Genomic DNA, 26217 nt, shown 5'->3' with positions numbered 1-26217 from the left:
TATACATGGACTGACCCTGGACTCCAACCTCATAGGTAGCAATGAATAGCCTAGTAAGAGCACCAGTGGAAGAGGAAGCCCTTGGTCCTGCCAAGACTGAACCCCCAGTGAACTGGATGGTTGGGGGAGGGTGGTAATGGGGGGAGGATGGGGATGGGAACACCCATATAGAAGGGGAGGGGGCCCGGAAATTGGGAAAGGGAACAACAATCGAAATGTAAATAAGAAATACCCAAGTTAATAAAGATGAAAAAAAAAGGCACACCTTCTCTAACAAGGCAACATCTACTCTAACAAGGCCACACCTACTCTAACAAGGCCACACCTACTCTAACAGGGCCACACCTAATAGTGCCATTCCCTGAGTCGAGCACATATCAACCATCACAGCAGGTGAGTATACTAGGCACTCGGGAATGGTTTGAACAGTTTAGTCCTAAAGCGAAAAAACATAAAAACGCAACTTCAAGGACCCTAGTTAGGCTTTAAAGACTGAACGTTCACGGGAGTGAATTAGTGTACTGAAAAGAGTGTACTGAAAACATTTATGTCTGTTTGACTTAAAATATTTAATACTTATTAAAAATCAATGTTAAAAATCAAACAATTCATAACTACTTTTGAAATTCATAATTACAGCTCTTTTTTTTGGTTCTTTTTTTTTTTTTTTTTCTTGGAGCTGGGGACCGAACCCAGGGCCTTGCGCTTCCTGGGCAAGCGCTCTACCACTGAGCTAAATCCCCAACCCCATAATTACAGCTCTTATGTTACACCTCAAGAGTTGGGTTTCCTGTAAGATAAATGCATAAATGTATGCTTCTACTCAGGAACCTGGAAAAGAAACGGGCGAGCTCAACAAATAATCTACAATACGTTTGTTTTGTCGGTAATCTTGTGCAGTAGTAAGTACTAGGACACTTTTATGTTTGTTGTTTTATGGGAAACATAGTAAAGTAGTGGCTGCTAAATGAACCAACCTTTAAACTCGGCACATTTGTAAATTTCAATACCTTAGCTATATCACACAGAGAGATATCAAAATGTTATTTCTAGTACCATCTATTTCCAGGGTGATTGAGAATTCTCCAAAAAGGAATTTGAATTGTACTGTCTACCTGAATTTGCTCACTATATGTGCCTCCCTTTATGACATAGTTACATTTTTACCTTGCCAGGGCAACAGCTAGGGGAGCCACCTGGCCTGGGAAGGAATATTATACACTGTACATATGGATCATTCCTGTGAAATTCCAATGATCAAAGCTTTTTGCCAGGCGTTTCATCTGTGAAATCAATTATAATTTCATCACTTTCTCCTTCCCTTTTCTCCCTCCAAGCAAGATTTGCTTATGGAGATCATATGGGCACCAACTTGACTGGGTTTGCTGTTGAGTACCATCTTGAAAACTATTGGGTAACAAAGAGGTGGCCTGCTTCATGGGTTGTCCTTGGCATGCCCAGTTTCTAAGTGACATCTGTCATTGGTGTTGGGCGGTAGATGCTCTCATCAAGGAGTAGAAGATACGAAAGAGCTTATGATATTTTAGTATAATTAAGTAGCTCAGAATGTTGTCTCCGAAAAGACCCGTAGAAACATTCTCGTTTATCGCCTATTTTTCTTTCTCAAAAATAAAGAAATAGACACTGAATCAGCTGGGAACAAGCTCACTGCAGAAAGCTATTTGTTTCCGGACTCCTTACTGGTGAGTGCTTTTAAAACAATCCCTTCCGACTTTCCTAAATAATCCAAAAATGAGACACATGGCTGGTCTGTTTTTCTCTGGGGTGAAAGGACAGGGACTAATGGTAGCAAAAAGATCTGTCAACTCCCAGCTAACTGTGTGTACTGGCCAATGCTGGAGCAGTGGGGAATGCCTGAAGGGATCCTTGTTTTGAGTTATAATTCTCAGCTTTGGAAAGGCCCCATGTAGTCACACAGAAACCAAGTCTTTTTCCGCACAGAGATGATTGTGATTGTTTTATATATTTTCTGCTTATCACTTTACAGGAATATATTAAAATTGATAAAGTGCTGACGCTAAGTAGCACCCACCCAGCTGTCTTTTGGAGTGTAAACTGCACACTTGTGGTGTCAGGAAAAGTCCTTGAGTGTGGCAGAGTAGCATGCTGTCTATTTGCACACACTGAAAGTAAAGGAAACATAGGATGAGGTATTTGTGAGCACCATCATAGTTCAGACCCTTGGACAATTTCAACACAATAATGGAAGACTAAGTTATTTTTTTAAGAGTATGAAATTGTATTGTTCCAATGAGAATGGATCTCTTTAGTCTTGTGATGGCTTTATGCATTTGTGTTGCTCTAATCTTGTTACATTTGAATGTCTACATTTATGTATATGAATATATTATGTATATGAATATATATGCATGTGTATGTATATTCTAGTATACATACTTAGTGCAAGTCTTGTTTTCTTTCCTTTTTATGTGCATTTGATACACATCTCATAATAAGTTTATCGGACAGTTCTTGGAATCGCTTCAAAAATTCATATAGTAAGAAAAGCACACTGACACAAGCTGACATCTACTTCTTCTGAGAAACTGAGTGCTTCCCTGTGAGTTGAGTCTAAAACAAAACGATAAAAAGCAAATACAGATTGAGATGGCATGGTACATTCTTGGCTCTCAAAATTCTCATGTAGCGTGGGGTTTTCGGTTGGTGACTATTCACAATGTGGGAAAAGCATGGTACATACTGTCTAATCCCAATGACCTAAGTGTATGTACACTTGCAGGATCTAGAACCACACACCGAGCTGAGCTGCTTGTGACTGGATGACTCTGTTCTTGCCCTCTTGTGTTTGGTTTCCTACAATGCACATATTAAAAAATAAATGAAAGTTTCTTTTTTAAAAAAAAGCAAATATGGGAATGGGGTTTTCTTTTGTATAGAGGGGAATATTTTAGACCAGTGGTTTCTAAGTCATGGCTGAAGAAACTTTGGGAATAGAGATGGCTTGGTGATGTTATGTCAAGAGCCACAGCACCTTTGTGTATAAAACTCTGACCCAGCTAGCCAGTTTTTGATGTACAGCCTGTGTTCAGATACCACGTTCTAAATTGTGGCAAACCCAGGGAAGCCACTGCCCTCTGAAGGGTCTTTTGATGATGTTATTTCAGTGTGGCCAGATGTGGGAAATCTAATCATCTTTAGCTTGGTGTGGAGCTCTGCTGAGCTGGGATTTAATTAGGGCAGGAATATTTTTTGAACATTTAAAGATATGCTCAGGAAAGAACTCTATGATTCTTTGATCCTTCTCTTTTCTCAAATATGCTAATTTCCCCTTTCTAACTGTATTTTCTTCTGCTTGAGAAATGTGGCAAGTATATGAAAAGTGTCACATTTATCCCTTGGAAACAATATGCTAATGCTCGCTCAGAGTACTTTTGTTCCTGCCTACATACTAATATCCATCTCTGAGTACTATAATTTGTCAGCTCACAATCATTCTCTGCTATTCGATTCTACAAGGGGAGATGAGTCTTGTTTAGCAATCTCTGGGCCAGCTTCTATTATGCGTCCAAAACGTATGCAGTAAATAAGTCTATTTACCCATACACTGTCTCTCTTTAATCTACCATATGTTTATTTAGCAATCTACTATCCATGAATCTATTTACAGACCTATCAATTGTCTATCTATTATCTATTATCTGTCTGTCTGTCTGTCTATCTATCTATCTATCTATCTATCTATCTATCTATCTATCTATCTATCTATCTATCTACGTCTATATTCTACTAAAGAACCAGCACGTCTTTGGTCTGAGTTTGAGCTTTTTCCATTATCAAGTCTGTGAACCTAGAGGAACTGCTTCATATCTCTGGGCTTCAATTTCCTTATTTGAAAACTGAGTACAGAACACCTGCTATGTAAAATCATCACAAATATTTGGAAGAATGTCTGGCATTTACAAGGGTTCAACTAATATTAACTCTGTGTTTCCTTGTTACTTTGTTGGTCTTCCTGTATGCATTCAAGTGCTTAAGAATAACAGACAAAATTGTAATTGTACAATTAAATAGAAGTTTGCTTTATATACTGAGGGAAGCAAAGGATTACTACATAAATTAATAGGCTGTGGGACTTGCTAGAAATGTGCTTGAAAGTACAGGAATCCATGACTTTACCCAACCTCACACAATTTAGCTGTATCATTTCTATATGTTCAGTGATATGCTAATTACAAGTAATAATTAATTATTCAAAAACAACAACCACAGCAACAACTAAAAAAACTTGTCTCTCTTTGTTCTCCCGAGTTTCATTTTTAGCTAAGGGCAAGACTACTGTGTAGGGCATTTACTGGACAGGAGCATTTATATTCTGAGGAATCTTGAGAGGAAGATCATCAAGTAATTGAACATTAGAAAAGAGCATGGCGGTCAATGGAGAAAAGTGTACATGATTATACATATTTTTATCCCATGAGAGTAGTTACAAAAAGAGGAAGTTTTGCACCATGAAAGAGGGAATTCAATATCCTAGCACTAAGCCACAGGGGCAAAAGTATCTAAATTGAACAAGTGCTTCAGAAAAAATTTCCTGCCAGAAATAAGAGATTCATAAATCTAGCATTTAGTTGATCGCAGCCTGTCTTTCAGATCTGGGGACTACAATTGGAAATGGATTCAGCTGCTTCATCTCAACAGTGATGCTTTGTAGCAGCTCGACCTCAGTAGTGATGCTGCGTAGGAACTCTATGCTGTCTCAGGAGTAATGCTTCCTAGTAACAGTGGTGATTCTTCCTAATAACCCTACTTCCTCCCTATAGTACTGCGTCATAGCAACTCCACTGCCTCTCCATTGTGATGCATTGATCTAACTTAACCCTTGGCGTGCTATCCTTCACAGAGTAGGGAAATTTTTCAATAGTAGTTGGGTTGAAGATTGAACCCCACCCCCCACTCCCTCACACATTCATTTATCTGTACACACACACACACACACACACACACACACACACACAGAGAGAGAGAGAGAGAGAGAGAGAGAGAGAGAGAGAGAGAGAGAGAGAGAGAGAGATATCCTGATACTGCTGATACTGAGTGGTAGGGGTTAGTAGTCAGCATCACGCCATGTTCTAACGCTCCTTCATTTTGGATGGACCGTGACAATTCTTGAATCTACAGTAATTTGGTTCTAGAACTAGATCTCTCCTTTGTCTATAGTTTTAGTTTTGGCCTCTATGTTCCATCAACCCTCAGGAAAGGTTGGCCCTGAGAGATGCATATTCAGTCCCCTGAGGTTCTTCTCCTAGCCAGCTGATCCCTGATTTTTCCCAGTAATGGCTAACCTCATTCCAGAATAGGAAAGTTTTTGATCAACACCCCCACCCCACCACTTTTTCTAGATTTACCAGGTTCCTTGAATTAGAGAACCCCTCTGTACTCCAAGTGTCTTCTGCCTCATGATTAATCTTGCGATTTCAGGGACAAACTTGCAATGGGGCTGCACAGTGAATTTGCGCTTCTGAGATAGACTTTATGCTCACCTATGCTGTCTAGGTTCGCACCTCTCAAGCACCATCTCCTTACCCACCCAGCTTTCTCTGCCTCTGTCTTTCCTAAAAGGATGAAGACAAATAAAACAAAAGCAACCAACAATCCCGCTCCCTACTGAATCCTCCAAAGAGCCTATGGTGTCCTGATTCTCCACTTTCAATTCTAAGTCTGAAGGAGCACTGGGGAGTGTTCATTGTCCCCAGACTGGGTCAGTATGGCTGAGATGCCTATTACACACATTGCTGCCATTGAGGTTCTCCCTTCAACCCTCAGTCTCTACATGCTTCAGGGCCCTCCTGGCCTGCGTATCCTCACCCAGAACTCTACCCTGCACTTTCCAGCCCAGGGGCCTGAGCTGTTCTTCTCTATATAATCTGACTATTTTTGGACCTTTACTGGTTTGGCTACTACACCTGATCCCTTCTCTCCCCTCTCCTTTCCCCTTCCCCTGTTCTTATCTCTTCATATAGCTCAGGGTCATGACCACTATGGAGTCTCCTAGATGTGTCTGCCTCTCGCTAGGTTCTCTCACTTATCTATAAGAAAACCCTTCTCTTCCATGATGTCTAAGAGGGAATAATTGCAGCAATGGGGGACCTGTCTCCACATTCACCCCAAAACTGTTTTCCCATACTTAACACTACTATAGCTCTACATAAAAAGGCCAAATACATTTAGAGACAAAATTTAGTGTCATTACTTAATGAGATTACAAACACCAGGCAGAGCCTTGTGAAGGGACAGAAAGACTAGAAATTGCCACCCGGGTAGGCTGCGAGTTGTGAATATATGGCCGATTAACCGTGGCCTTTAGAACCTGACCTTTTCTCTATCTTGATTTCCAGGTTCCTGCTGCCCTGCTTTTAGCCTGAAGGATCCAAGGAAAGCTTTAATTCTAGGGAAACTGAAATAATTGATCACTCATTAAGACTTGGGAAGATGTTCCAGAGTTGGAACAATGCACATGCACCTAGCATTAATTCAATAATTTGAAAAACATAATTACCAACCCTCGAGGAGCTGGACTTTTCAGAGAAGAAGGCAAGCAATTGTTTAGGTCAGAATCACTATGGACACAAAAGGGCTGTATGAAAAATAGAGAAGAATAGAACTAAGGGGAAGATTGGAAAGCTTTGAGCACACCTAAGCCCTTTTTGCTCTTTCTGGAATTCTGCCAAGACAACAAAGGCAGATATAGTATTGAGAGGCATTGCCTCCTTTTTCTGCACCTTGGTTCAGGCATGTGAGGGCTTTGGAAAGCTTAAGCAGTTCTGCATACTATATACTGTCTGACAACCTCAAGGACAAGTTAACGTCCTAGGTTTTAGACTTTACCAATTATTTTAATGGGTAGCGGTTTGCCATTATAATGGGTGCAGGTCTAACACTGTAATGCTTTGTAGGAGATTCTACAAGTTAGAAAAGAAGATTAAGCCATTAGGACATTTTGGGGAAATCCTGATCTCCCAATAGAACACAGGTCATATTGTCTCCTCTTTCAGATAACAGCACCCATCTAGTATTCATTCAAGTAGGATGGTTTTTTTCTCTTAGAACCCTATGTTAGCAATCTCACTGAGCTCATAGTTTTTTAAAGAAACAATAGATGACTGCACTATTCCAACCATCCTCTTCAAACCATCTGTTTTAATATCTAACTGATTTGGTATCCAAGATGGCCAACAGCACGGAACATAAAGGGGAAGTGTGTCTCGGCACCTGCTCTCTGAGCCTGGGGTTGTCAAACGTATTTCTGGTCAAGTGTGTATAATGGATGGGCATTGTTGCTGCTGTGTTGCATGAATAATAGAATGTTATAACATCTAATCTAATTGCAGGGCTTCGACGTTGCAGCTGCTTTCTAGTAGAAGTAAAAATCTAGAGGATATATCAAGAGTACTGTCCAATATCTCTTAGATGCACAGCTGCAGACGATCCTTCGCATTTGTTATCATTGATTTATATGAAGAATTTTCAGTTGTTTTAAATGTTCTAACTTGCTCAAACTTTCTAACTTTTTGGCTCGCTTCAAAATGCCTTCTACTTAACTGATCACCTGGTCGTCCAGGACTATAGACTATGGAGGCATGCTTATCTCCTTCCTCAACCCATCTCCAATTATCTAACAGTATGTACCAGTAGGCACCAGTCTTTTGGCTCCCCATCCTGATTTAATTATTTCTTTCATCTTTTGAGATTATAGTTTATTATTTCCCCTTCCCTTTCCTTCTTTCCATATATCTCTCCTTCCACTGTTTCAAATTCATGGTCATGGTCTGTTTCCTCATTACTTGTTGTTAATCTCTCTCTCTCTCTCTCTCTCTCTCTCTCTCTCTCTCTCTTAAATTTCTAGATATATGACTGAATCTGCTTAGTCTATATAATGTTATTTGTATGTATGTTTTCAGGGTTGACCAGGATACATATATATCACACCTCCTGCACCTAAGGTTCCAGGATCATTTTGGAAGAGGGAGCAGAAAGGTTGTAAGAGCCAGGGAATACAGAGATTTGCCCCTAGGGATGTCAGAAACACACCCATAAAGTTGTAGCACCACTTGAGCTGCCTAAACTTTAACTGAACAAGGACAATAGCAACAGACAGACATGCTAATGGGTGAGAATGGGGAGAGACCTAGGAGGTCACAACCCTACACAAAGAACTACAACTAACCAAGGAATGCTAAGAGAGGAAGAACCTAGTCTGCTCTTTATTTCTTATGTCCTCCAGATTTAGAACTGAGTCACCTTGTTTTTGCATGTTTCTGGTTAAAAATCTATTGGTAAGTAGTAACGACATGGCTTTGGTAGACACTGTCTCCAATCCCAGGGGTTTAGCCACACTACTAAGCTCCCTCCTTACCAAGTATAGCATACAGTGCTGACCTAACATTTGCCTGCCTTATGTAGAGTGTGCTAGTTTTGAAGCTTAAGCCTAATGAATATAGCACTAAATATGGCGCCCCTATCCTAAGACTAGCGCTCATTTCTGGAAATGAGCATTAACATGTCTTAAGCATACAGCACCTTCCATAAGGGGTCAGGTCCAATTCTACTTCCTAATACTAATCTTCCTTACAGACATAGCACTACACTTATTTCTAAGAGTCTATAATGTTTCAGTTTTACTCATTAAGCCCATTCTATTCTTTTTTCCCACCCATTGTTCAAATCCCATTTCCAGTAGCTCTTGTTCTCCACAATGTAATTTTCTTCAAAGCACTGTTTTTAATGGAAACAACCAAGCAAACCAAAAGTGATTGAGTAATAAAGTAAACATCCAACAATAGAGGAAGGATGTATCCATCATGGAACCCATGTATCATGTATAATATACGTGAGATTAAGAAAAAAGGTCTACATGTTGTCAAGCTCTCTAAGATACTTCTGATCAAGAAATCCAATAAAAGAATAGTACATATGTGTATGAAACTATTCATTAAAAACCTTATTAATACTGTCATTCAACATTTGTTAGAATTTTATGATCAGGCACTTTCAAAGAGTCTTAGCAACTGGACTTTATAAATAAAGAAACTGGGATTGTGTAAGGGTTCCACAGTTTTCTAGGGTCACACCTTTAAAGATCACATGTCTTCATCACAGAGCCTGACCTTTCTGTCACTTCTTACCGTCTGGTTTTTAAAAAGGGAAGCTAAAAAATAAAAATAAAAGTGTGTGTGTTTGTGTGTGTATGTGTTAATGAATATTACCTGGTAGGACATTCTATAACATCCTATTATAAACCAAAGAAGCTAGAAGAAATGATAATGTTGCTTAAGCAGTGCTTTGAGGCATTGTTTTGATCTAATTTGAGCACAAAGAAAAAGAAGTTGCAGCTGTAATTGCTGAGGCAATTTAGGTGAAAGGAAAAGATTTTTAGCTGAATTCCATCAGTGATCATGAGTATAGAAGTGTGGTCTGTGGGATGTTTCAATGGCCTGACCCTCTGAGGCATGGGCCCATTGATTAGCCAGGCCTGTTTCCTCTTTGTGTTTCTCCCGAATATGGAATATGGAATATGAGTGCTTTCTTTCCCCTACTTCCTCTCTATGGTTTACTTATTTTTTTGTTGCCTCTGTGTCAGTTACAAGCCTGGAAAATAATTCATAGTTGTGTCTTTTGGCTATCAATCTACATTTTTAGGGAATAATGTTTGACTGGGAAATGGTGAGGAAGGATTGCAAAATACTTCATGTTTAATTTTTGCTTTTCACTTAATGGCTCCTGAGATGAAATACTGTAGAGCCTTTTCAATCTTGACAGATGAGAGACTGCAGAGGGAGTTACAAATCAATCGACCTAGGAATTTTTTTGAAAGCAAAATGAGTTAGTTTTGTGTTTCTTTTTTGGTATAACTAATATTGAGTCTTTCTTCTCCCCCACCCCTAGAAAGCATTCCGTTGTAACAAAGAAACACTATTATTTCTTTTCTCCATGACAGAGTCATACTGAGATATATTTCCTCTCTTCACATCAAATTATTTCTGAACCACGTTGCCTTGCCTCCAATTCTGTCCCCTTCAAGGCCACTGTGTAAACCCTGTAATCTCAGGAATGACTCAAAAATTCAAATTTGATTATATGTTATTTTTGCTTTAAATCACTCTGTGTTCTAGTATTGCTAAAACCAAAATCTTCAGCCTAGGGCAACTCACCTTTTGTGGTATGCCTGTAGGTGTATTTTGTACACTGGGCTGCTAATCCTTGAATCTCTACACCAATGGTTCTCAACCTTCCTTCCTAATGCTGCAACCCTTTAATACAGTTCCTCATGTTGTGGTGACCCCAACTATATGGATAATGTTTATATGCACTGTGTGACAATGTATCTCTGTCCTTCCTTGTCTGCCTAAGGCATCTCTGACTTATTGAAATAAAAATCCTATAGCCTATGACCAAAGTCATAATAGAAGGTGGGACACATCAGCAGAGATAGGAACTCTGGGAAAGAGTCAGTACTTATGCATTTTGTTGACAGCCATCCCTACCTAACATTTCCCAAACTAAGGACATGGTGGAATAACTGACCAAGATAATCTGTTAGATGGATGAATGTGTTTGCTTCTGGGGAGAGTAACAAGTCACAGATAATGATAAATATTTTGCTGAAGATGTGACATTCCTATAAATAACTGAAAAAGCACAAGAAAGAAATTGTATGACTCCATCTGAATTATTCTAGTCATAGAATAATTGAACACACATAATAAAATTTTCACATAACCAAATTCTTGTTTTATTATGTTAAAGAGGAGAATTAAATAGTTGTATAAATGGCTCAGTGGATAAGAGTGCTTGCTGTACAAGCAGGAATACCTTAGCTCAGATCTCAAGCACCCATGGTAAAAGCTGGCTCACTTGTACACACCAGGAACCACAGTGCTAGGGGCAGGGACATAAACAGTCACATTATGGAGCTTGTTGGCCAGAAAGCAATCCACCAAAACATTGAACTCCAGGTTCAGTGAGCGACCCTTTCAGAGACTAGGGAAGGAAGATAGAGGAAGCTATGCACTTGCTCTCTGGCCTCCATATGTGCAATCATATGTATAGATACACAGACATAACACACCCATGCAACACATACATATTAAAAAGTAGAAGCCAATCAGAATGAAATTAATTTGACTTCTTTGTGGAATGCACCCAATATGTGCAAGCATATATCCAAAACACCCGAAAGAAAATATATTTTCAGTATTGGTGCCATAAGATGATATATGGTTGACAGCCAACATGGTATAGAATGCATCATCCCACAGATCACTGTCACCTAATGAAATCGAAGCCATGTAAAAACAGGCCGTGTAATAGCATGTCTCATGTAACTAGCTACAACTCGCTTGCCACAGCATGGACAGCACTTTTGGAAGGCATCATCACATTGCTTGAGAGCAACTAGCAGAGCAATTATCATTCAACTTGGACTTTGAACACCTAAAAAGAACCTGTTTTTTACAGGGATAATAGTTAACAGAACCTGAATGAACTAAGTACCTCTCCTTTTCTCTCAAATCTGTTTCCATTCTGGATGAGCAAGAATAAAGCCAGAAACACTTACAATTTGCCCCACAAATACTTCTCACTGAACCAGAACTCGGCCAGTAAGAATGGAAAGACCAAGCAGGCTGAAGGTTGAGGATTGAGGTCTAGGTCAGTTTGCATGGAGTAGTATAGTCTGGAACTGGGATCTTCGCACTCTGGCCCTACAGTTTCTCCCACAAGAAACCTGGGTTATAAGGACCTACCTGTCTTCTTTTCAGAGTACTACACCTCAATGGCTCTGGTGTTCCTTTTGAAACTAGAATTTTAATAGAGCTACTCAAAGCACATGTGTTTGCCTAACCTAATGATGTTGTGTTAGGAAGTGAGATTTGAAGACTATTTAAGATGTGAGAGGATTTAGAACAAATATGAGACACCCTCCCCTTCCTCCAAAAACAAAATCTATAAAGAACCTTGACAGAAAACTAAGGGGAATTCAGGATCAGCAGGTGCCTGCCCTGCAGCCTAAATGCTGATCTCCTTTTAGACCCGTCATACACCTGGAGAGCCAAGAGGTTCCCCGTGGAGTTTAGTTATAGACTTTTATTGGATTTTCTAGACTTGAGCAGAAGAGCAAAGTGGAACATGTTTGTTGTATTTCTCTTTGTGATGTGTTGCACAATACTTCTACAAATCATCCAAAGCTGAAGGTAAAGCCAGTTATGAATAGTGCAGCCAGTTCTACGAGACAAAACAAAACGAGACAAGACCAAAAGCCCAAACCAAACCAAAACAAAGAAACTAGATGCTTCTAGCACTCTCGGTAAAACAAGCTCTTTTGGGGCATGAGACTGTGTTTTCTTTGAACTGTTCCTTTCCCCAGTGTCACGCATATGGGGGCAGAGCTGATAATTCTTTTTGGAAGTCTTATTAAGAACTTTAAAGTGGGGCTGGAGGGATGGCTCAGTGGTTAAGAGCACTGACTGCTCTTCTAGAGGTCCTGGGTTCAATTCCCAGCAACCACATGGTGGCTCACAGCCATCTTTAATGTGGTCTGATGCCCTCTTCTGGTGTGTCTGAGGCCAGTAACAGTGTACTCACATAAAATAAAAAAAATCTTTAATACACACACACACACGTACATTTAAAGTGATTTTTCACAATATTGTTTCCCTCTAGAAAAGCTGATGGCCAGTCTAATCACCATGAGCTGTGAGTTACTGCCTTTACCAATTCTACTCTCATATACCATATGATATATAATCTGTGCAATTAGATCTTAATAAGCCAGTTTGCCCATTGGTTTGTATCAGTTTGCTGATTTAATTGAAGATCAACCAGGCATACGTTTTGCCTCTCGTTTGTGTGTGCAAATAGTGTAGGAAGTCAGTGGTGTGTGTGTGTGTGTGTGTGTGTGTGTGTGTGTGTGTGTGTGTGTGTGATACGTGTGAGGTTATGCAGTGGATGTTGGGTGCCTCCTTTCATCATTTTCCACCATACTTTTGAGACAGGGTGTCTCACAACACATAGAACTTATCAACTGGCTAGACTGGCTGGCTAATGGGACACAGGATCCTATTTCCATCTTCCCAGTGTTAGACATGTAAATTCCCAGGGTTGCACCAAGCTTTTATATGGGGGTTTGAACCCAGATCCTGGTTGTGCAGCATTATTTTACATACTGAGCTAACTCTTCCGCCTCTGAAGCCACTTTCTAATGGGCACGTCTAGAGCAACGGGCTGTTATGTCACCAGGGTGAGCATCCTTCAATATGAAGAATAGCATTTCCAATAAATAATTATCCATTTCAAAATATTAAGTATTTAAAGGGTAAGAAATTCTTATTATAACACATGCAATTTAGAAGGCTTTCATAGTCAAAATTGTAAAAACATAATAACATAATAATAATAATATATAATAATAGTAGTAGTAAGGATTTTTACATTGAATTGATGTTAGTTTAGTGGAATTCAATCAATGTTTCATTTTGCTCTTACAAAAGCTAATGTTAAATTACCACTCTATCCCCATACGATTTCACATAGATACATAGATTAGCTTCCAGATACTACACATGACTGGGTAGCCAGTTCCTTGTCTTTTCCCTTTCTCCAGCACCTTTTCTTGCAACAAAACCAGCAGCAGCAGCAGCAGCAGCAGCAGCAGCAGCAGCAGCAGCAGCAGCAGCAGCAGCAGCAAGGCAAGATACAGGTCTGGGGAAACGCTTTGTTTGCCAGTTCCTGTCGTTCATTTACCATATCTGATCAACTGCAGGTCTTATTCTTGGTATCATGATCTCCAAAATGATTTTCAAATCTTTTCATCCTAGTCATTATTCTCTTACTACAGATTTTCATCTGTATTCTCCAACAATTTAAGATTTCAATCTCTTTAAAATCTTAAGAGTTTCCTAGTTGCCCTTACTAACTCCATGTTTTCTTCCAGAAAATTCTTGCCAGAATAATCTAAGTGTAAATAAAATCATTTTGGGTCAAATTTTCCACTTTAATTGATAAATGCAAGCTTCCACACAGGATTTACAGGGCTTGATTGTAAATCCTTCCAATCCTACTTGAGCTAGAGATGTCTTGCTATGGTTAGGCTATGTGCTCCTTCTGAGGTAAGACACTCCATTAACCTTAACACTCTGCTAGTCCATGAGTGCTTAAATCTTAAAGCTTATGAATGATTAAAGAAGTGGGAGTTGATGAATGGATGATGACAGACTTGTCCATGCAGAATTTGAAGACCAATATTATATTCCTATGAGGTGAACCGTATGTTTCTTGTCCAGAACAGAAAGATCATTATTGTATTTACAATGCTTTCATCTACAAATTAAGACTTTGTCATGGTAGGAAACACAGACAGACTTATCTTGGAGTTGGATGAGAAGGCTCCTGAATAATTTAATAACAGCAGGGATGTTATATTTGGGGAGGCATTAAGGTAGATATTTTCAATGCCTCGTCCTAATTGTCATCAGCAGAGAAACAGGTCACTGTTATTACATTGGTTCCACAGCTTTAAGGGCACTGGAGAATCTAGTGACTTTCTGATAACCCTACCAATAACTAGTATCCAACTGCTTTTGATGAGGTATTTTTACTGTCTCCTGTCAGACAGAATGAATAATGAAGGATTTAAACTGGACTGAGAAGTTAACTTCTTATAAGGATAAAATTCTAAGACAGGAGCAGTCATTGGGTATATCAAAGGTATTCATCATAATGACTGACTAATATACTGTCTCCCACTTAACCTGCAGATTACTTTTGCTGGATAGGTATTGCTACTTTTGCTTTATGGGCGATAAATCGGTCACAAGATACATCATTTTACTGTGGCTGGAATATTCTTTTTTTTTTTTTCCCCGGAGCTGGGGACCGAACCCAGGGCCTTGCGCTTCCTAGGCAAGCGCTCTACCACTGAGCTAAATCCCCAACCCCAAGTGGCTGGAATATTCTTAAATTTCCAAGAAATTTTAAGACCCTGAAAATTTATCAGTCCCTTCAAAAACATTGAAGATACTAGTTAAGCATAAAAAAAAACTTGTAATTTCCATTATTTGTAACAATAAGAAATTAGGCTTGCACTGCAGTTATCAGATACCAGCTTCTAGTCAAGTAATTTAATGATGTGTAAGAAGAATTTTTATAAAGGAGAAAATTGAGTAGAGATAAAAACTAAGGGAATTCATTTTGTGGTGAATAGCTGCAGGAACTACCAGAAACTGTTAGCACGCCATGGAGCTTCAGAGTTGGTGTACTGAGTTGAGATTCTTATTATGCCTAAAACAAAATGAAAGCTTTTGTGTACAGCTGGTAAAGTTCTGGTGGTTGGATCTCGATCAGTGTTTCTGCCTTATTTTATCTCACAGACTGTGTCTACGTCATCCTGATCTTCTTTTAGTTACATGGAAAAAAAAAGACATCTTGGGAGCATGGGCTTTCTTACTTTGGTAATGTCATTCGATCTCTGCCCATACTCCAGTAATGAGTTATGTGTTCGTTAAAGCCTTTATTGTAGCCTTCATGTTATTCTTTAAGCAGGTCATTCCTAACACTGCTGAACGCAGCTCTCATTGCTGCATCTCACGTGCTTTGGTTGTGTTGTATGGTTTTCCTTTCCTCTATGTCAGTCAGTGTTTAATTATGATGCCGTGCTACACCCTCAAGGGCCAACATTTGTCCTTCACATGCTGTCCCTCTTCCTTTACCCTGTACCTTGGATGGACAATGGGCCCCACATACCTAAAAGCATTGGACTACATGGTGAAATAATGGCTTCATCTTTTCATATACATATTTCATATCACATCGGGACCATAGGGTCGAAGAAGAGGAGACTTATGGGTATTGATGGATGGTGCCCATTGCAGGAAGTAAGTCACAGAGGACTCGAACTTGGAAGGGATGAAAGAACTTGCCCAGGATAGACTGGAAACCAAGACTGTGTACATGCTACCCTAGAACGGAAAAACCAACATTGCCATGGATGGTAGAAAACTGGTCTCAATCCTTAGCTGGGGAAAGCATTTCTGAGTTTATGATGTTTACATGCAGCAGAGAAGAATGGATAAGAATAGAAACCATACCATCTTAGAAAACTATAAATGTTAAAGATCTTGAGAAAAGTAATCTTGAGATTGTCCCATAGTATCTCAGTGGATCCCAACTGCAGTTACTAAGTGTCCTATTACTGTGGAAGTGGAGGGAGATTTGGTATGGGAAAGAAGGCACTGTTACCACAAAGAAGAGCAGAATGGGGAAGCTACAAACTGAAGACAACAGGCAGCCCACAGAGACCCGAAAAGCCAAGAATCAGATTATTTCCTTGAGAATCAGGTGGAGCACAGATCTGTTGGCTGGTTGGTTTGGGGCCAGCACAACTTATTTGGGACTTCTGGCTCTCAGAACTGTGACAGCAGAATCAATTCCTGTCGCTTAAACCACCAAGTATGTGGCCACTTGTTACAGATGCTCTAGGAAGTAAACTTATAATTACATTATAATACACACATAAAGGAAAATAATCAGATTATTCCAACCAAGGCGGGGCTGGACAGTCTTTGGGGGAGCTTTCCTTAGGTTGTGAAGGTACTGGGTAGCTCACCAGGGTTACTTACATCAACATTTGCATGTATATATTTGCTGCCGTCACTGCGACCTTCTTACAGTCTGTTAGACAAAGTTCCCCGAGGGCTACAAGATGTGTGGCCTGTTCACTGATTGTACCCAGGGCTTGCTTAGTTTGGCAGCTGGTACGTAATAATTGAGCTGCAAATAACTGAATGGATGAAAAGCGCTGCTTAAAATAATAATAGTGAGGACAATAATTAATAATTAGTGAGGACAACCCCAAACACTAAATGGTAAAAATAACTCTGGGCAGGACAACACCAGACACTGAATCGAATAGTCAAATCCATGTCTAGCCTTTTGCTCTATTGTGATAGTGCCGTATGTATTTCCTTCTGTTTTTCCTAAACTAGAGATCTCTATCTGCAAACGAATTAAGAAACACAGAAAAGATCTCTGTCATGAGGCGGCTTGGACTGATGGGGGCAGTGTGAGGCCTGCTCAAGGTCGCAAGTGCAGACGTGCCCGTGTCATTCAGAAGGTGACTGCGATAGAGCAGAATTGGACAGTTCTTGGCTCCTTCGCAAATGGGAGCCATCTCGTGATGTCATCCTGGGACCAGAAATGTTCCGTACGTAACTGAAATTCCAGTTTGCTCTCCTGTTTAATTCTAGCCCAAGCAATCTCCCACGCTTGGCTGTCAAGAGTGGTTAGAAACCTGCAAATGGCTCATATGCAGAGAGAGGATGTGAGAACAGCTTTATCCTGGACCTGAAATCTGTAAATGAAGTTGGGGATGCTCGCACTGAGCCTGGAGGGCAAGTGAGGGTCGAGGTTTCCCATGCCAGTGGCCAACCCTTCTAAGACCCAAATGAGTTTGCAGTGGTTGCTCCCCTGGCTCAGGAAGGAAGGCCGTTCAAGCTTCACTGAGGAACCCAGGGGAAGAAAGTGCAGTGATGTGTTTAGAAAGTAGGAAACAATTTTAGACACAATCGGGCTGAATGTTTATTTCCCACTCCTCAGTACTCTGAGACATTTAAATTAAAGGGCACTTCTTTTTCAAAATATTACGACCTTTCTTGTGGTTCTAAACTTTTGAAAGGTCAGGAGTAGCTATGAGAACACTTCACCTTCTCCTCACCGAAAGTATAAGCTCATAAAGGTTAAGAAGTCTCCATCTTTTCTGTCGCACGCATGGGTTATTTATGGCTATAATATTTATTTGCTTTTAAATGATTAAGGTGGCCAGAGTCAGGAGCTTCAGCTCTGCCATGCAGCACTTGTTAGGAGGTGGGATAAGGTACTGGATTTCCCTGTCTCCTCATTTGTAAAATGGAAATGATATTAATAGCACTTGCCACAAAATATCATTATGAGGAAAATAATGCACTCATTATGTAACGTCCTTACAGTGGTGCCTGGCATCCAACGAATATTTATGGAACACCATTAAACTATGCGGCAGGCCTGCTCTTGGACTGGGCAGGAGGCAATGGAAAAAAAATTATTGCTGTGAAAGGATTTTATCGTATGACTTAAACTTGCACAAATATATATTTCATAGGAATTAAAATCCCCTTTGGTTATTTGAGTTCAAGTGTCTGTGCTGGGAAGTTATAATGTCACATGGGTTCAAATCTATTGTTCTAATTCCAATTCTTGGTTTGTTTGTTTGTTTGTTTGTTTCTAATTTTTCTGTGCTGGGTGCCAAACTCGGGGCCTTGAACATTCTGGACAAGCATTTTAGCACTGAGCTGCAACCCCAACCACAGCTCTAATTCTTCATTAATGCTCACTGTACACCTGACGGTGTGCGCTCTGCATAGCTAATTTGAGCTGTGAATATCACCCTTAACTTGGCATCGGCATTTATAAAATGGGAAAGAGGCCAGGTACCAAGAAAACTATTTATTCTCTTTCTTTCCCACATCTTTATTCATTCATCTGTTATGCTCAAAAAGTAATTAGAGATGTGCATACACTGTACCAACAACTTGATTCAGATTTAACTACTGAGTGAGGCAAATGTAATTACAGTTGTCCTGCCGGGGGGCTCTGAAGCCATGATTGGATTTCAGAAACTAGTCACATCTCTGCTCTCAACAGGGCATGCGGCTGATGCTCTCACGCTTCTGTGCGGGCTTCCTTTCTGTTCTTTGCTACCTCGCTCCAACCCTGGTCCTGTCCAACAGCACTGGCAGGCTATTATTTTGGGGTGTGGCTGTTTGGGAGTTGCTCCTTTTAAAAAAACACTATGAAAGAATTTTATCTTTATAAAAAAGGATGAGGAAATATACAGGGAGCTCTCCTGTGCCTTTTACCCAGCTTTTCAATATGCTAAATCTTTTTTTAAAGTTTCTTTCTTTCTCTCTTTCTTTCTTTCTTTCTCTTTCTTTCTTTCTCTCTCTCTCTCTCTCTCTCTCTCTCTCTCTCTCTCTCTCTCTCTTTCTTTCTTTCTTTCTTTTTACACTTCAGACTTATTCCCCTCCCAGTACACCCTACTACTGTTCACACATCCCACACCTCCTCCCACCCCCACTCAACCCCCAATCTCCACGAGGATGTCCCCACCCCATCCACACCACCAGACCTCTAAACTTTCAGGGGCCTCCAGTCTCTCGAGGGTTAGGTGCATCTTCTCTGACTGAACCCAGACCTGGCAGTTCTCTGTCATATATGTGTGGGGGGTCTCATCTCAGCTGGTGTAGGCTGCCTGGTTGGTGATCCAGTGTCTGAGAGATCTCAGGGGTCCAGGTTAATTGACACTGCTGGTCCTCCTACAGGGTTGCCCTCCTCCTCAGTTTCCTCCAGTTTTTCCCTAATTCAACCAGAGGGGTCGACAGCTTCTGTTCATTGGTTGGGTGCACATATCTGCACCTGACTCTTTCAGCTGCTTGTTGGGTCTTTGGAGGGCAGTCATGACAGGTCCCATTTTGTGAGTGCCCCACAGCCTCATCTTATAAGACTATAAAATAGCATAAACCACAGGAAATGGATGTTGATGTAGCCACCGAGCTCATTCAGATTCAAGTGGGATTGATTTTTCAAACCATCACATTTCACACTTGATAATCAAATAACATCACAGTAAAGATTGAAGCTCACTTCGTGTGTTTATTGTGCGTCTCAAAGCTTACCTGAGTGCAATCACTGATGTCTGTGTGTGTGTGTGTGTGTGTGTGTGTGTGTGTGTGTGTGTGTACAGCAAAAGTGTCCTCATCATTTTGTGAGACTGTTTTGAGCAACCAATGGGAAAATAATATGTACATATGCTTAAAAACTAAAGGTACTAAATACAATAAAGTACAATGCCACCAACATTTAGTTGTCTCATTTAAGGACAATGCCTCAAGACTAGGACCCATAGACAATAGGTTGTACTAACTTTCAGCCGCAGAATACAGGGTGGTCGGACAGCTGGTGTATACTATGGGACTCAGCCAAAATGTCATCCTAAGTGGTAGGATCAGGATCACGGAGGTGGCAGGGACCTTGGAGCCTAATACAGAGTTATGCAAAAGTACCTGTATTTTGAAATACTGAATGGCAGGTGGTCTTCTAATCTCTGATTAAAGCTCAGACAATGGATATATACCCCTTATGGGTTGTTCTCCTTCTATTCAGACAGTTTTACATGCATTCAAGGTCTTTACTATGAAACTGCACTCTGCCTTCCCTGAAACCTTCATGCATTGGCCTTGGTTCTGTTATTTGGGACCTGGCACAATTGGAGGCCTCCTGGAGATATCATTATTCTCCTAAACATTTTCTTCTCTTCATCAAATGACTTAAGTCTTTTAATAGAGAGCATCTCAGGGAAACATGCTCAGATATGGCTACGTTCACTCGATCAGACTACGGCAATGTCCGGACCGACCAACACATACCACACTCAACAGCTGGGGCATGAACTGGGTGTCTGTCAAAGGTATTTGAACCAACTTTCCTGCAAAGATATTAACACGTTTTTGATTTTTTCTGCTTTAATTTTTATTTTGGTTCACTTTATATTGCTTTTAAAAATCAATTAATGGTCCCTAGAGATATTATCAAAGCTTTGATATTTAGCCATGTCCCCCTGATTGTGTATAGACAGAGTCTCTGGCATCTAAGCATGACCTCATGAGGAACTTTATTAAGTGACAACTATTATTATTATTATTATTATTATTATTATTATTTATTGTGACAACTATTGGGGTTTTTTTTAATATCTTGACTTTGTCACTAAGTATATTTACGGTCCCTGTTGGATTCACACTGGCTGCAATCCTTAGAAATCATCCTTCAGAGCGCGCTTGCGCATAAAAGGGTGAAAAGGAGACCATTAGATAGCTATAGATTCATACTGTAACACTTCGACCTCCTATTAATGTTAAATTTTAATTCAGCTATTAGATTTTTTGCCAAGGCTTGACATAAGAAGCAGCCACACACCAAAGGACTCTGTACTTTCAATGAGGCTCTATTAGGTGATTTGATGTCTCATTTGAACGAATCCCATGGGAAATTTCTTTTCTAGCCAGAAACGATAAAAAGAATAAAATAAAATCTTTCCATCAGAGTTAAGCTGTTATGAGTTTCCTTCTGTTTTGACTTAGAAGAACAACATGAAGAAAAAAATCAATTCCTCAATTGCTGTATCTTTTCTTTATTTCTATTTTATTGATTCCCCCTCCTCTCTCCTTCTATTATCTTGTTTCAAGTTACCAGTTATGTGTTAATAAAATGATAAACTTTGGCAGACATGACATTTCCTTTCTGAATGTAACCAAGATATAGATTGCTATTAGAGACATCATTATTTAAGATTTTTGGGTTCATAAGATAATTTAACCTTTATCTAAGTTAGTAAGGCATGGTTCTCAGACTGCTTGGTAAAGTAAGGTTAGCCACAACCCTTCGAATCACTTCTTTCTAAGATTCTCAGTTTAAAACAGTATATTCTGGACATCTTTCATAGAAGTCTTTGCAAATGGCCCCTTGTTTCAAATCTGACATAGCAATCACTTGATCATTTGCTAACCTTTTCTTTGGTTTTGGTCTTTCAATTACAGAGCCTCCTACCCCATTTTTTATAAAATATTTTATTTGCAGTAAGTACCATAGCTTGTGTGAGATTATTTCTATTGCAAGGACCTCTGTACCCAGGATTAGAAGCGCTGGCTTCTCAAATTGTATTAACTATGATTTCTGTGATGAGGGGCAGGGCAGTGAGCCCTGCAGTTTCTCATTATGAAAATGCTTTGAGATGAACATGAGATAAAATGGAGGCAACTTTCTTTTTTATTTATTTTTTTAAATTTTTTTAGATTAATCTTTTCCTCCTCCCATTTTCTCTTCCCCCAACTCCCCTCTACCTCTCTTTCAAATGCACACCCCCTCTTCCTTTCCTCTAATTGTTATTCCAGAATTATGTGTATGCATATATGATTTACTCTTAAACTCTTTAAAATGGGTAGTTGTTACTCTTGAGTTTAATAAACTAGGCTAAGGTGAGGGCAGTGATCAAGCACTATGTCTTAAGTAACACTGTAGCTAGGGGTGGGCATTTGTTAAACTGTAATGAACAAATGATGTTTTTCTCTTTAACCAACTATGTTGGATGTTGACTTGGTTGAAATTAGTGCTTTGTAAATTAACATGATATGGTTTTTAAGTGGAAACTACTAGTAAATGGTAGCTTTTAGGTAAATGTGAACTCTAGAGTCTTTGGAAACAGAAAGAGGACATAAAAATCCTTTACAAGGGGTTGGTAAAAATGTGGCCATAGGACAAATGGATGCTTTGTAAGTTTGACCCAGAGATATTCTCGCCCGGCTCAAGTGGAGATGCTAAGCTTCTTGGAACAGCAGATGGGCAGAGAAGTGGAAGCTACCAGCTTCACAGAAGAAAGTGATTGCTACTTCCTTACTAAGGAACGTTTGCTAATTTGCATATAGCTATGTGTATGTACAGCGGAATTTTCTTTAAGATTTAATAAAAGCAATATTTCTGGCAATTTTAAAATCTCGCTCACTTCAATCTTCTTTAGCGATCACAATTATGGATCAAAGGTGCATCTGACCAAGTGAGGGGTGGATCTTGGTAGAGAGGTTGCCTGAGTACTTTTCACCAATGCCCTTATAGTTAGTAACTTTTCTGCCAGCCTGCCTTCCTTTTAGAAAGTGAAGCTGGGGGCTGGGCACACTTACAGTCTGTAATGATATAGACACGGAGCAGTAAATCCAGGACCGTTTGATTTCATTGTTGCAATGCTCCCTGCTGCTTCCCAGGTTCATCACAAGGTCACTGCAGGAATGGATGCCTGCCTGGGAAAGGCTTGGAGCTCTGCTGCTTGCAAATGTGTGGGTTAAGCAGAGGCTGTTTGCTCCCTTGATAGAGAGTTGCAAGCCAATTTACCTATTAGATTCATGATGTCATACATGGTTATGTTTGCTTTGTGCAACTGTAACGACTGTGCACACATCTGAGTGATTTTATTTTTGCTACTTTTCTTCCGATTTTTTTCAACCTATAATTCTTTAGACTTGCAAAGTGTATTTGGAGAAATCATAAATTAATAACCCAAGGCATAGCTTACTGTGAATCATAATGTTTGACCCTGCTTGGGATCCTCTACAGAAAGCCTGGCTCTACAATTTTCATTTGATACAAGCCTTGAAAAGGGATAGTTATTGAAAGGTCAATAAAATGCTTATCTCAAAGCATTATCTCCTGGAAAAAGTAGAGATAATGGTGATTTGGGGATTGGAATGATGATATAAAATATTCATGGACTGCCAGTTTTGATGATCATTAGAGAACAGCACAGTGCAGTGAATAGCTTTTCTGAATTTAAAACCACTGCTTTTTAAATATGAGCAAATGCAAATAAGATTAAAGATATAAAAAGAAAATTTACACCACGGTTATCAGTCAGATGTTTTTTCAGATACATGTTAGATATTGTGTCTTGAACACAAATCAATGTTGCTACAAAGAACTCAAATCTAGCTTACATGTTAAATCTTGTTCTTATAATAATTGTTTTTAGATCAAGGGGTAAGCATATTTTGATAAATTCCTGTTTATATTTCTGAAACTTGTGACCTCAGATTGGTTATGTTGGATACATATAAAAGCTAATGGAAACACTTAATTTGCTTCCTAATAAGCTATTTCTTGGGGAGGCATCTGTCTTGGTAATGCTGCACTTGCCTAGCATACACACAGCTCTGGGTTCGGTGCTTAGCACCAAAACAAATGAGCAAACGAACTAACTAATTAAGTAGCTAACTAACTGAAATGGAACAAAACCTCAAACTCAACTGTTTGTAAGAATTTGAGACGAAAATGGCATTGAAATCATATTCTTCCAAACATCCACTTAATAGCAGTATTGCGAGAAGGAAAGCCTATGTGATAATTTCTTGGCATGATTTTCTGATGTCCTAACTGTTGATATTTATTATACTTGTGCAAGATGAAATGAGATATAAAGATATGAAATTACTGCCTATATAGGTTTATACCCATCCAAGTCCTGGAAGCCAGTTGGAGATGGATATAAAATTGCTGTCCATATTGTAATCTCAACATTGGCTTCAGTAATGGGGTGGGGGTGAGGGAGTGGGGAATGTACTTAGGGAGAAGAAAAATCTCTGGGTATTTCATCAACATACCACTCCGTTCACTGATAGCAACTGGTCTCCTCTTTTGAGGCCTCCGTGTCTTTCAGCCACCCCTCCAGGGATGATGCGGGAGATGTAAATTGGAGAATTCTGTTCCTTTCCTCCCATCACGTTAAAACCCAGGCCTTCATCAGTCTTTGGCAGTTCGACTACCCGAGGGTGGGAGTGGCCTTCGCTGGCTGCAAAAGCCGCAACTGTTGCCTGAAAGAGAAGATGTTCTTTTGGTAATAGAACATGGGAAGTAAGGCTGAGCATGTGATCTTCAGGGAACACTGTCCTAGACATCTCTCTAGCATTCTCCTGTCGAAGGAAGAGCACAGGATAGCTTCTTCTAGATGTGGTATATGACTGTCTTCTTCGGTAAACCCTCACCTAGTTATTTTTACCTTTGCAAGGCTTATCTCCAACGAAAAATGAAACCAAAACCAAAATCAATGTAAATTCTTTCAGAGGTCCATCAGCTACATGTAAATCCTGATCAACAACTCCAAATATTTGTACACATACAACCTAGTGTAATTATTGAATGCATGTTGATCATTGAAGCAGGGGCACACTTTTCCATGCTGTTGCTATGGTATATAGTTGTTACTTCAGTACATATCCATCAATTCTTATTCAACAGACCGGTAAGCAAGTTTGTATGCATACGTTCATGAAAACATCTTGCTATTACTGAACCACTGGTTTAGTAAATATAAAGATTTTTATTTTTTAAATGCAGGATGCCTAAATGAAAATAAAATAAAAAGGAAGTGCTAGATTAAAAGATAGGATTGCTGTCTCATACCCGTAGTCTATGTTACTATGCATGATGTCTTATTAGGTCATTGATTATATCTCTCTTAATGCTACACTAACATGCCAGCTAGTACAACGATATGAGAAAAATGACTGGTTTGGGGAATTATACCTAGACATACAAAATTTTATTTAATATGGTAGTGGCTTTATTTTAAGATTAACGTAGTAGTCTCTTTGAATTCAAGAAGTCAACTTACCATCAGTTCCCACCCAAAAGGAATACAATAGTAGTTTCAATCAAGCAAAGACTCTCTGCCTGCTTCTTGTATTCCACTCCCATTAGCTTGCCTCAACCACAGTTGATTAGATATCTAGTATGAAGTGATTTACTCTCAACACTGTGAAAATATTGATTTCCAACTACTGTACGTTCTTTATCCACACACCGCATTATCACATCAGTTTAGCATTATGCTACTGCCTGCGTTTAATGAGAGAGAGGGAATGGCATGGAAATAATGGCTTGGTTTTAGCTACATGCATTTGCTCATGCAAGCCCTGTTGTCATGCAGGGGTTTTAATGGCTGACATGGATGCAATGCAGACAGCCCAGAAACAACCAGAAAAAAAAATATTGTGCTATTGCAACATTATGCTGCTATCCTGCTGTTCTACATGAATAAGAAATGAGAATGGTAAAAACACTACATAATTCACTTTCCCCTTAATTAAACCATGTAGGGATCATTTTTCTCTGTGTGTTCCACTTCAGAACAAGCAAAGCATGAGGTAATGGTAATCATACTCTTTATTTGCTGGGGTTAGAAAGAAACTAAGAAAAAGAGGAAGAGGAAGAGGAGGAGAAGGAGAGGAAGGGGAAGGGAAGGAGGAGGAAGAGGAAGGGGAAAGGGAAGGAGGAGGAAGGAAAAGAAGAGGAGGAGGAAGAGGAGAAGGAAGAGGAAGATGAGAAAGGGAAAGGAGGAGGAGGAAGAGAAAGAAAAGAAGAAGAGGAGGAAGAGGAAGAAGAGGAAGAGGAAAAGGAAGAACCTTACACGTCAACAGTGTTTAGTTACAGAGTGAAAACTGAAAATATCAGGAGAAATCAAACAAGAGGTGATAAAGGAGTTGAATGAAAATTTCAGGTTATTCTCAGGGGTTCTCACTTTTTGGCATGATTACAAAGTTACATGCCCTT

The 26217-nt window shown here is 39.7% G+C and overlaps 1 protein-coding gene and 1 long non-coding RNA gene across 3 annotated transcripts in view; one reads left to right on the top strand and one right to left on the bottom strand.

Annotated features, from left to right (window-relative positions):
* Lin7a (lin-7 homolog A, crumbs cell polarity complex component) overlaps nucleotides 1–26217 on the bottom strand; it is a 155507-nt gene that overhangs the window by 23847 nt on the left and 105443 nt on the right. For both annotated transcript variants that reach the window (NM_001408921.1, XM_063264348.1), the window contains exon 4: nucleotides 24270–24479. In NM_001408921.1, coding sequence (NP_001395850.1) covers nucleotides 24270–24479 — 210 coding nt within the window. The remainder of the gene's footprint in view (nucleotides 1–24269; nucleotides 24480–26217) is intronic.
* On the top strand, nucleotides 200–26068 carry LOC134479683 (uncharacterized). The gene is made up of 2 exons (XR_010053290.1): nucleotides 200–1703; nucleotides 17019–26068. It is a non-coding gene; the product is annotated as an uncharacterized LOC134479683 (long non-coding RNA).

This window comes from Rattus norvegicus, chromosome 7, assembly GCF_036323735.1.
Source record: "Rattus norvegicus strain BN/NHsdMcwi chromosome 7, GRCr8, whole genome shotgun sequence".
NCBI lineage: Eukaryota > Metazoa > Chordata > Mammalia > Rodentia > Muridae > Rattus > Rattus norvegicus.
Note: the sequence above shows the minus strand (reverse complement) of the source record. Positions and strands in the feature narration are given on the sequence as shown.